This window comes from Phoenix dactylifera, unplaced genomic scaffold (genome assembly GCF_009389715.1).
Source record: "Phoenix dactylifera cultivar Barhee BC4 unplaced genomic scaffold, palm_55x_up_171113_PBpolish2nd_filt_p 000821F, whole genome shotgun sequence".
Taxonomy (NCBI): domain Eukaryota; kingdom Viridiplantae; phylum Streptophyta; class Magnoliopsida; order Arecales; family Arecaceae; genus Phoenix; species Phoenix dactylifera.
Genome location: NW_024068188.1, coordinates 182235 through 194851, shown reverse-complemented (window position 1 = coordinate 194851; position 12617 = coordinate 182235). Strand labels below are relative to the sequence as shown.

General features: G+C 40.8%; 1 protein-coding gene across 1 annotated transcript; it reads left to right on the top strand.

Moving 5' to 3' along the window:
- The first annotated feature begins 3075 nt into the window (after nucleotides 1-3075).
- LOC120107301 (ethylene-responsive transcription factor ERF071-like) lies at nucleotides 3076-4336 on the top strand. The gene is made up of 2 exons (XM_039120516.1): nucleotides 3076-3346; nucleotides 3442-4336. Exons 1-2 carry the CDS (start codon nucleotides 3196-3198, stop codon nucleotides 4044-4046), a joined length of 756 nt encoding a protein of 251 aa, XP_038976444.1. The 5' UTR covers nucleotides 3076-3195; the 3' UTR covers nucleotides 4047-4336.
- The last annotated feature ends 8281 nt before the right edge of the window (nucleotides 4337-12617 follow it).

The following is a 12617-nucleotide window of genomic DNA, read 5'->3' as shown; positions in this document are numbered from 1 at the left end:
GTTAGTGGGATGCAAAAATTCATATTCATATTTGTTTTAAATGGATACGAAACAAATCGAATACCAAAAATATGGATATAAATATTGATATAAGTTAGATAATTAAACTTTATGACTACATAATCAAATATATTACTAAGTACATGATAAATCAAGTAAATAGCATGTTGGTGCAGTCATTGATTTTTTAAAAAAATTCATGAATGCTATATAAAATTAAATAGAGTTACAAATAAAATTGAATATTTGAATACGAATTGGATAGGTGTCTATTCATATTCATATTAATTTTTCTTTTAAAGGATATAGATACAGATAACGATATTAGTTGGGTGCTTAAATTTTTATCCACATCCGAACAATGACCGATCTTATCCCATCTACTTTCACTCCTAAAATATTCTCTTCTTCCATTCTATAATAAACAAACATTATTAATAGCACATACCTCATAAAATATATATCATAATATCATATTATAAGAAAGAATAAACTATATAGATTCATGATACGAATCAATATCATATAACATAAACAATATATAGTATAAAAGCAAATATTATCACCTAAAAATCATATAACATGATACTTTAAGTCAGACTCAAAACATAATATAAAGATAGTTCACACACGCGAACCATCATCCAAATTCCAAATCATATACATCAAAAAAGTTCCACATAAACAATATTTCCATGAGTCAACAAATACTACATATCTTCTCCTCAAAAATTCACATTCCTGTAAATCTTCAACAAGCTGACTAATCAAATTATTTTATCATTTACCCATTCCAAGCCAGAATTGCAAATACTAAAAATTCCTAAGTCTACTCCTTAAACTTCCAACACTCTATCGTGTGCATCGTCATGTATAAAAATCAAAAGTAAAAATATCATGCTCGTCCAAACATTTGATTAACAATTTTCTCTCTAGCAAGTCTTCACACCGAGGGCGACGTTGTCTTTCTACCCTTGAAGTGGTGTTATCCGTTTTTTAGAAAAAAAACAAAGCGAGATGAAATTTTTTGTTGAATCAAAAAATAGAGGAAAAAAAAAGAGATGATTGGATTGAGGCGATGGATTAAAGGGGGAGAAATCCACTTGGATTAAAATATAGGATACGTGTCATACATCTATGCACCGTTTTTTTTTTGAAAAAATAGTAGAGGAGGGGAAGGGACCAGCCCACCCGCGTAGCAGCCTCACTACTGGGCCTTTATTCTACCAGAAAATATTTGATATAGGTCGTAAATTTTCGCGTGCCTTTTCCGATCCGTGAGGTTACCGTCTCATGTGTAGGTACGTTATCTCAATACTATCTTGGTATAGATAGAAGGAAAGCGTATCCGCCAAGAAGCCGTTCGAACGTAGGACATTTAGTTCTTAATTTAATCGATATCTACACATTTCAAATCCGAAAAATTCGAATAGAATTATTATTTTCGTACCATCAGACTACCACTTTTCTCATTTAAAAATATATGCTTTCGTTCTGTTCTTGTTTATATAAAAATATATATATATATTCCGATTCCGGTGGCTCACGCAAGCGAAGCGCTTCCAGAACGTTTGTCCTTTTCTCATTTAAAATCCGCGGGCCAAAAAACCATGTGCACCCTCGGTCTCGAGCTTTAAAATTCTTTTTTCGCGCGAGACATGCGGCTTTCTCGAGCTGACCGGCCGGGATTAGGTAACGCGGCTAGCATGTGGTGAACCCTAGTGCATGATAAGAGGAAGTTGGAACTCTACGTGGCTTTCTACGGATCTTAGTTTCTCCGTCGACGCAAGAAGACGACAAAATTGGACCGCACCGTCGCGCCGAACGGACAGCCGACTCAAAAGTCGTTCGTTGCTTCCAGCTTGGTGATGGCTGGTGGAAGCCCACGCCCTCATTTTTGAACTGCCCGGTGCAATTGCCCACGCTATGTCTCGTATTTCCTACTTTGCCCATCCATTCTCTGCACTACAAATCCTGTATTAACCTCATACAGCATTGTACTGCTGATTTTTATTGGATTACCACTTAATCCTAATCCTTCATATATATAAATTTTTACTTCAGTAACCAGATTATAACACTTAACAAGTACCATCGGAAGTCCAAGTAATCCAATTTATCGGTAGCCTTGATCCTACTTGTGAAGGAGATAAATGTAGCTCGACATGATGCTTTGTGTAATGGTGAAGAAAATTATAATAATTCATACTTAAGATTAATCTAAGGGAGCTTTATTTGTGTCCATGAGTAGTTAGTTGTGAGAAAAAACAAAATCTTAATCTTTCTTGAAAGTTAGGGAATATGTTGATTTAAATAGCCTTTTCAAAAGAAAAATCTATAGTTCACAAGTAAATATATTAATAGTCCATATATAATTAGCAAAGAAATGGGTTGGGCGTGATATGCACCACACTAATGCAATGCAAATGGGATTGAAAGTGGATTAAATATTAATATATTCATATTTGTTTTGGTTGATGAATATGGATATTAGTTGGATACAAAAAATAATAACCGAATGCTCAAATTTTTATTTATATTCGAATAGATTCGTATAAAAAATAGATCTAAATAAATATTATTTAGTCTATTTTTACTTTTAAATTCAAGCCCTTAAGTTGACGTAAAAATATTTTTCAAATGCGGATTACTCACAAGTTACAACGCAGATAACACGAACATTGACGATAATTCGTAATTCAATGTAATCGAACAATAGTATAATCCGTCTCGAGACCTCTACAGCCTACATCGAGTCATGACAGATTACAAATTACGGGAAGGAGATGCATCCATCTAACATGATAAGACCCATTTCCGAAGGAAAGAACCAAAAAAAAAAAAAAAAAAAAATCATCACGACATATCCGCCCGCATTCTAACAGGCGCTATCGTACGCATATCATCGTAATTATGACAAGAACTAGTGGTCGTTGCGCCCAGACCGCGTGTGGAAAAGCCGGATTGCTGGCTCCTCTGGCCCACGCGCATCTTCCGGGCAAGCGAGACCAGCGTGACGCAACGCAATCCGAAAAAAAAAGAAGGCAAATCGCAATCTCTATATAAGCCACCCTCGCCGCCTCAAACACCCCATCACCGCCATTCCTCCTTCCTCCCCATAACGCCCATAAACCCATCCCCTTCTCTCCACTTATACCTTACCTCTCCTCGTAGAAAGCTCGCATCAGTCCAGCCATGTGCGGTGGCGCCATCATCTCCGACTTCATCCCTCCCCGGAAGAGCAGCGGCTCCAACCGCCTCCTCTCCGCCTCCGAACTATGGCCCGACGCCTCCGACTCTTTCTTCCCCAACACGCCCGAGCCCGTCTCTGCTCCCTCCGAGAAACGTATTCTTCTTCGCTTCTATTCCCATCGCGATCTCCTTAGTTTGGTTTGGTTTTTTTTTTTCCTTGGAAAATAAAGAAGAATTTGTTGCATGCAGCGAAGAGGAAGAGGGAAAGGAAGAATCTTTACAGAGGGATCCGGCAGCGGCCGTGGGGGAAGTGGGCGGCCGAGATCCGGGACCCCATGAAGGGCGTGCGCGTGTGGCTCGGCACCTTCAATACCGCCGAGGATGCAGCCCGCGCCTACGACCGCGAGGCTCGCCGCATCCGTGGCAAGAAGGCTAAGGTCAACTTCCCCAACGAAGACCCCCTTCTCGAGCCCCCGAAATCCCAATCCCATCCATCACGCCACTACCCACGCGGCCCCATCCCCTCTTTCCCCCCCTCCGTCTACCAGGGCCATCCATCCGTTGCTCCGAAATTGGAAACGGCGGAGCCTTCCCCGGCTCCGGCGGTTGCCAACGGCGGCGATGCCGGCGGAGAGGTGAAGAGGCTGTCGGAGGAGCTGATGGCGTACGAGACGTACATGAACTTCTTCGAGATCCCGTACATGGAGGGCGGAGCGGTGGCGCAGCCGGAGGTGGCGGCGGCGGCGGCGGCGGCGGTGCTGCCGGAGGCGGGGACAACTGCCTGTAATCAGCAAGCGGCCGTGCCTTCGAGTATGGGGATGCTGTGGAATTTTGATGACTCTCTTGCCCTTTAATTTCGCATGCCTTCTTTCTCTGCCTCTCCGCTTCTCAAGTCTAACAGCTTCTATTTGTATATATTTATTTAATTTTTACTGCTCTTCTCTGCTTTGGTACAAGAAACCGGACGGATGGTCTTGTTCTATGCTAATTTGCTGATGATCTGTTGTTAAAGACTATGAATATTTGCTTTGTGAGATTTAATTTTCCGGCATAGGGAATTGCGACCTGCTTTGTTGCAGGAAGTGGTTCAGCTCATGCTCTGTTTCATTGAAGCTTGTTTTGTAATTCGAGAAGTTCTTATACATTTTGCCGAGCTTTGTGAGATTCATATGTGCCCTGTTCATATTTGGTTGAAGGGAAAGTGGGTAAGGAGTAGCTTCAAAACTCATCGATCCTTAGATCATGCTAAAGAAAATCTGCAATTAAGAGAGCACTTTGCTTTTCATAATGGTGATTACATGAGCGAAACGGATTAGGAGGTAGGAAAGCTTTACGATATTTGACCGGGAAACCTGACTTAGTCCGCGTACGAAATAGTTGGATGAAATAGTCCGGGCAACCTAGCCCTGGCATTCTCCAATTTGATGGTGCTACCTCATTAAGTTAGTTTTCCAGTTTCTACCAATTTTCTTTGAACTGCCTTTCCTCGTACGGAAAGAATAAACTGGTGGGCAGCCAGCATCAATTTATTTGGTGCTGAGTGATTTGTACCAGTTATTTCGAGACTCTGCCGATCACTTGATGACTCTTCGCCGAGAGCCAGTGACAATGGTGCTTATGGGGCTCCACCTTGGCTTCGTTTCATGGAGGGGTTCGTCGAGCAGGTTGAACACCTGCTAAGGGGAGAGGAAGGGGTAGTTGCTTCCATGAACGAATTCGATTCCATTCATGTTAATCTGAAGCTGGAAAAGGTTGTGTTTAAGCTGAAGCAAGCAGGGTTGTTGCTAACTGTGCTCAAAATTATCTGGATGGTAGTTGCTGTAGCCACCGTGCACATGTTATTTACTTGCAATTTGTGCAATACCGTAATAACATAAGCAACCTTTACTTTTGATGGTTTAACGGCTATTTCTTTTAGAATTTGTTCTCCGAATCATCTGAACTTCTTCCATGCCCTTCCAACTGTTGGGAGAACCTCTTATGACAAACTCGTCGATCCCTTAACCAAATGGATGGAGTCATTGGATCATGTTACGGTGGATTAAAAGATTGGTTCTTGATGCTGCGACCATATTGTATGCTAGATGGGCAATGACTTGGTTAGTCCGGCGTGAGTTGTATGAGCTTCAACATTGACACAAAATGGTGCTCATACCGGAATGGATGCTAGAAAATAAATAAGTAAATAGATAAAGCCCATATATGATGGAGAAATTGCTCAGAAATGTCCCAAGTCACAAATTGTCCAACTTTAGTTCCTAAATATCCTTTCAACATGGCTGGGGACAGAGAGCTTACAATGCGACCATAAATTGTCTCGAGATAAAAAGACGTTATTCCGTGGATTACCTGACCTATCCCATGATATTTCAACCAAACTTGGAGAGATAGGAGGAGGAGGAAGAAGAGCCTGATAATAACAACAACAAAATCCCAGAAATAGCTATTGCCTACTTCTGAGAAGAGCACCCGAGGCATGGAATAGATTTTTAAGAAGTCTTCTTGAAAAAAAAAGAAAAAAAGAGAGCTATTGCCTATTATATTTCTCTGTTGCTACATTTTTCTATATTATTCAAAAGGTGACACTATCCATAATTTTTTCAAGCAAACAATATTTTACCATCTTAGCAAAAAGTGTGGTTAATTGAGCAATAGCCAAATAACCCTTTTTTTGGCTTCATAATTAATTGGTAAATTGGTGGATACTGGTGCTTAATTTTAGCCATCCCTTTGTTAGTTATCTAAAAACCAAACACAATATGGAGATAGTTTTGTTCTGATGTGATGATCATATCAAAGCACTTTTTGTCCTAAGAAAATATGAGATAGTAAAAAATAAATCAAAGTATAAGACTATTCTTTAATCGAAAATTATAAGGAGCACATCAAAGAAAAGGGGGATGCACTTTGTAAATTATCTTCTCTATGACCCCATCTTGTAAGATAGAAATCTATCCTATCATAACGTATCAACTTCATAAAGAGGTGAATGATAGAAATACATGAATAATGAACATTTGGGTGAAAGCTCCACAACATAGAGGACACATTCAAGTTAATACTTGACATTAGTATGTATAAATTATGATAGAATGCTGGTTGGGTCCATCGTTCATTGAACTATTTGGTTCAATGCAGCATGGGTCCTTCATTCACATCTAAGATGCATGAAAGTGCATGGCTATAAATTCACATGAGCTGTGCTTTCATGCAAATCATCATGTGATCCAAGAGCATATGTTGCATCAGATAGTTCAATCAGCATTGGTCCGACTCTTTTTCATTATAGTATCCTAATGGTTAATCTTTCTCACCCTCAGAAAAGGATGTTGGATCTTCTTTATTCAAAATCGTAGCAATTTTCTTTGGACAAGGAATGTGGCTAGTGTTGCTTAGACTAATCCTCTAATTTTCAATTTATGATTATTATTAAAATAGATATAGATTAAGTAAATATATATCTAGAATATGCCAAGAGAGTAGGAAATTGTTATAATAATGATATCAACAAAAAGAAATAAATACATTCTACTGCAGAGTAAATCTAGGCAATCAATTGAGCCAACGATGGCAAGGCACTCTCACAAATAGTCCTGTGAGAAAAATTAATTGATAAAACATATACTACCCCTATTACCTGATTTATTGTAGTGTAGATACTTCCAGCTATAAAAGGAGTAACTTCCTTACATAGCGGCAAAAAACTCTAGCCTATCCGACCTAAATCTCAATCCATCCAACCCAAATCTCGGTTAATGTGATCCAGCCCAATCCCAAATTTAGCCAACCAAATCAACACTATCCTAAACAAATCTAGTGAAGTTAACTTTTTTGAGTATATCCCATACCTAATCAAACCCAATTATATTTAATCATACTTAATCAAAGTTTTGCCCAACCAAACCAACCCCTCTTTAAGCCTACTCATCCTCCCTAATCCAATTTATCCGATTTGAGGGCACATAAGCCTAATTAGCCTCCAAATCTATACATATATTCCAAATTAAACCCTTCAGAAATCAAATATAAAATTGGGCTAAGTCTATATATTATTGGACCTCTTGATATCCTCACCATATCCTTTTTATCATAAGTGTATTCCCAGAAGAACGCACTATGATAAAACCATAGTCATTGATGAGAGCACAAAAGTGCAATCATCGTACCACCTTAATTAGTATTATAGTTAATCTTTAATGATAAAATTAATTAATTAACATTGTATTTGTGTTTGAGTGCAAGGAGTCCAAGAGACCCAATAACATTGGGTTTGAGCCCAATGCCCGGCAGCTCAAGCTCAACAAATTCTCCAGCTGCCATGCAAGCATGAAATCCCGCACCATCCATCAGATCACCTTCCAAATCAGTCCCGCATCAAGGCCCCGCGATCATTTCCTTCTCAGCCACTTAGCCTCCCGCAGTGCATCGCGGTCGCCCATCCTCCCCAGCTCCAAGCTTCCAGATCCTCATAGCATCCCACGTGCGCCCCATTCCGTGCGATCACGGGAGTCCCCAGTGCGTCTCCAACGCCTGTCCGCGTTCATCACGGATTTCGCATTCGTCCGTAGGCCAAAGAAGAGGATCCATCTTCTTCCATCCGTGAAGCATCCATCCCGCAGATCCCTCCTTCCGATTCATCAACGCCTCCTCCCAGCGTCCGCCCACACCGTCCCCCTCTCTCGTGATCCAAGCCGGACGATCCCAGCGGCCAGCCCCTCCTTCCCGTTGGCATTCATTTCAACGCGTCCCCGTGATAGTAGCATCCGACGTCCGCTCCCATTTCTTCCGCCCGTTTCAAAAGCAGCAAATCCCAGCCATTCCGCCTCACAGATCCGAGCCAAGCACCCGTGCTAGCTCCGCCGGATCCCCAGCGCCTCAGCCCGCGTCTCCCCTTCCTCCGCCTCTGCTTGCGCCCGTGATGCGGACGCTAATCCATGATTCCCAGCCTCTCGGAAGACCCCCGTTTCCGTCCGCATTCACAACCATCCGCAATCAAGCATCTACCATCCGATTGCAAGCCGTGATCCCAGCCATCTCTGTGGCGGATCCATGTTTTCCTCCAAGCAATCCTGCGGCCAGCTCCACCGATCCAGCCATCTTCTTCAGCCCTCCCGTGTCAGCAAATCGCACAAGACTCGCGTCCGTTACCCCTCCATCAGGAGATCCACCGCCGGTTTCAAGGGATAGGGGAGATCTATATAAAGGAGAGAACAGAGAAGAAGAGGGGAGGAGGAAGGAGCTTGGCTGGGTGGTGGCCGGCGGGTCCCAGGAGGAGGAGGTATGCTCGGTTGGCCAAGAAACAAGGGAAGAAGAACCATCACGATCGCCAAAGCAGAGCATTGTGTTTTTATTTTATTTTATTTTTAGTTTTAGCTTTCTGTTTTATTTTTAGTCTTATTTTAATTGAGAGCAAGATGTTTTGGGGTTTTTAGTTTTATTTTAATAGAGAGTTTTATTTATGCTAAAGTTGTAATTTCTGTTGTTTTTAATTTCCGTTCTTCAAATTCTGTAATCTTTCTTTTTTTTTATGCAATACATTAAAATTTATTTCATGCAATCGATGTTCTGGTCTTCAATAGTCCTAGCACGGTTTTTATCCATTTTATGCCAGAGCTTTCTTTTCCATTAAATATATAAATGCTTTTCGAATTTAAGTACCTGTCTTTCTGTTAATTTCAAGTAGAAAATATTCTCCGGTAGACCAGAGAATCCGTCAACATCCCCAACGTAATGTTTTTCTTCTATTAATCAAAAATTGATTTTTAATTCGAGTGAACGTTTTTATTTTTAAGCAACTCCACTCGCCTCCCTATGGATCGACCTCTTACAACCGCTATTCTTCGAGTAGGAAAGGTAAGAGTAAAAATTAATTTAAATTTTGTTTGTCGGTTCTAACAACGATCTGTTTAGCATATTTTTAGGTAAACAGGAATCGGACGAACAGTCATCTTAACCCACATCCTTCTCTCTCATTGGATGACTTACCAAGTAGCATCCTGAGAGGTCTTGACATCATTATTCCTTCTAACTAATTTAATTTCTTCCTTACACTTCTCTTGTCACATTGAATCCTTGTTCCACTAAATGACTAAGATTTTTTCTCGTAACTAATGTTATCGATTTAGATTCCAAATCCTTGACATGCATTTCCTAATTAATATTGGTATGCTATGTTTGGTCCTCTTATCCTTCCCAAAAAAATCAAGTAACCCTAAATCTTACTCCTAAATCTAATAGCATTCACATCAATACTACCATCAAGTTATACAATTAGATGACACTCCCTTCTTCTATAACATTGCAACCATCCATCGACCTCTACATCACCAATGCTTGGAGGAGGGTAGGATCCAATCAAATTCCTCCATCTAGCTCACCTCCTCATCACTCCCCTAATCCTAACATTCTTCTCTTTACTCTAATACTAGCATTCCAAAGAAACATGATTAAACAAACCCACCCTTCTTATATCTCCACCTTCTACATTTTCAATCCTCTCTTTATATCTCTTATGCAATGAAACCATGCCATCTCAAATTCATTAACCTTGAAATCTCTTATGATTTTATTATAGCCCTGAAACCAATTCTTCGCCTCTCTATACAATTCTATCCCTCCAAAGGAACACAATCCATAGAAATATATTCTCTTATCATCTCAATCCTTCATTTGCGCTATCTCATCAATTTTTTCTCAATCTCTTAGGCTCTAGGATTAAGTCACTCAATCTCCCTCTCCTAGACATGAAATTTAGGACAACCATATGGTCATTAAATCTTAATATTAAAATCCCTCATCTCTCACTATAAAACCCTCTTTCCTCTTCCAAAATCTAAGAAAAAAAATCATAGAAGAAAGCTTTTATAAGTAGGCTAAAATTTGGAATACTCTTAAGGAAACTATACCTTTCTTGAGCCATTCTAAAGCTTAACCATCTCCCTTTTCACCTGCCTTCTCCTCTTTCTATTAAAAACCTAACCCTAATTTTTTTGATAGGCATTTGACAAGAAAGAAAGAATGGGCTTCAAAGGAGCACCAGACTCTAAACCCCTCTCTCCTTTTTCTCCTCTTGGTCTCTTCTTTTCATTTTCATTTATGCATCTAAGGATATACTAGAAAGCCCATTTTTCTTTAGGACCTCCTTTATAGAAGAGGTGGTTGGGTTACACTAATAGCCCTTTTCCATCATAAAATTTGATCCTTATCTACAGCTTTATCCATTAGATAGCTTTCTAGCACTTTAGCTAGCTAGGTGGTAATTACAAATCAAACCTATCAACTATCATCATCTCAGCAACATAACCGGCTGAAGATCGATTCTAGAATTCTCTACTCAGCTGGGCAGCTGGCACTCCACCACAACTGGCTTTTTCTTCTTCCCCAGCAAGATACCAAGCTCGTCTTCTTCCCCTGCAAGCTACCAGGTTTCTTTCAGAGCAAGACTTAGCAGGGCAACTCTTCACAAGTCTATAAATACTTGATTTCTGTAAGCATTGTTTAATTTTTTACTGAAGTACGGCACTGTAGCCGAGCACTGTAGCTTGTGCCGCGCCAGTGAGAGGAATGTAATGTTTTAGTGAGAGAAGCCTAATACATCAATTTTCTTTTCCTCTCAGCTCTTCTATGTTCTATACGTTCTGAGAATCCCTTTATGGTATCAGAGCAGGCGGTCCTCCCTTCTATCAACTTCCCACCCTCCTTCTTCCCAACTATCACTCGAATCTCTATATCCCACCCCAAGTAACTACTCTCAGCGGCAGATACTGCAGAAGAGTCAATGACATCCCCGAATTCAGTAAGTGCAGTTCGATCAGATGAAGTTCAACACTCATCCGACTCGATATTCTCTCCAAAACTCAAGTTCCTGGTTACAAGAATCACATCTCTTGTTTCCATTCAACTTGCATCAGACAACTACCTTACATGGAAATCGCAGATCTTCTGGGTATTTCGAGCATCAGGTTTTTTCGCTTTCCTCGATGGATCAATTGTATATAAACCTCCCTCAGGCCCTTCCAGCAGCTCAGAAGAATATGATAATTGGCTTCTGACTGATCAGTTCTTAGCCACTGCTCTTAATTCAACAATTTCTCCTGCTATTCTACACCATGTAGTAAACTTAGACCATAGCTTTCAAATTTGGTCTGCTTTAGAAACAAGGCTAAACTCTGCCTCCAAATCACACGTCATTCAAATTAAGAATGAGCTCCACAATTTGAAAAAGGATGACAAATCCATGCAACAATATCTGGGAGAGATCAAGATAAAGGTAGATACCTTGGGAGCAGCCGGTTCCACAATGGAATCAGAAGATATAATCCTCTACATTCTAATTGGTCTTCCACCAGCCTACGACGCCTTTCTACTGCTATCCGAATTAGATCCTCCTCTCTCCCACTAGATGAATTTTATGCATTATTGAACAGTGAGGAAATTATCCTGCTTAACAAAGACTCACAGCATTCCAGTACAGCATTGTCTTTTGCTCTCTCTGCTGTCCGTGGAAGGGGCCGATCAAGAAACCAATTCCCTCGAGGACGTAGACGATGGTCCTATGACCAAAATAGAGGCAGATGGCAGGAAAGAGGATGGCAAGGAAGTGGGCGGTCCGGGCGTAACAACTCAAACTTCATCGAGTGTCAAATCTGCAAGAAGACAGGGCACTCAGCTGCAAATTGCTGGTTCCACCTATACCCAAATGCTCAGTATTCCCCTCCAGATACAAACCATCAGGCGCTGTTTACAGCACCTCCCTCCACACAAACAAGAAACTGGATCATCGACAGTGGAGCATCTTCCCACATTACAGCTGACCCTGCTGCTCTTCACAATGCATCACCATTCCTCGGTACAAATCAGATTTCAGTAGGTGATGGCAATTCGATTCCAATTACCCATTCCAGTTCTGGTACGATTACTACTGACTCTCATAGTTTTCGCCCCTCTAAATTGCTTCATTCACCACAAATTTCACACAGTCTTCTGTCAGTACATAAATTAGCTGTTGATAATGATTGTGTTGTCATTTTCGACTCGGGTGGATGTGTAATTAAGGACAAGAAAACAGGGCAGACACTGTTTCAGGATCAGTGTACTGATGGTCTCTACTCCATTTCATCTTCCACAATGACCACAAAACCTTTCACTGCCTCTACAACAGTACTACAGGCTTCACCAAACTCAAGTGTCCTCTGCCATCACAGATTAGGCCACCCCAATTCTGCTACCGTTTCACAAGTGTGCAGGCTGCAGGGAGTGCCCTACTCAGAGATGCCATCATGTGTCACATGTAATCAATCAAAGAAGCCAGCTGTGGTGGAGTGCCAGCTGCCCAGCTGAGTAGAGAAATCTAGAATCGATCTTCAGCCGGCTGTGTTGCTGAGATGATGATAGTTTATAAAACCTAAGTCCTATGGGACCCCAAA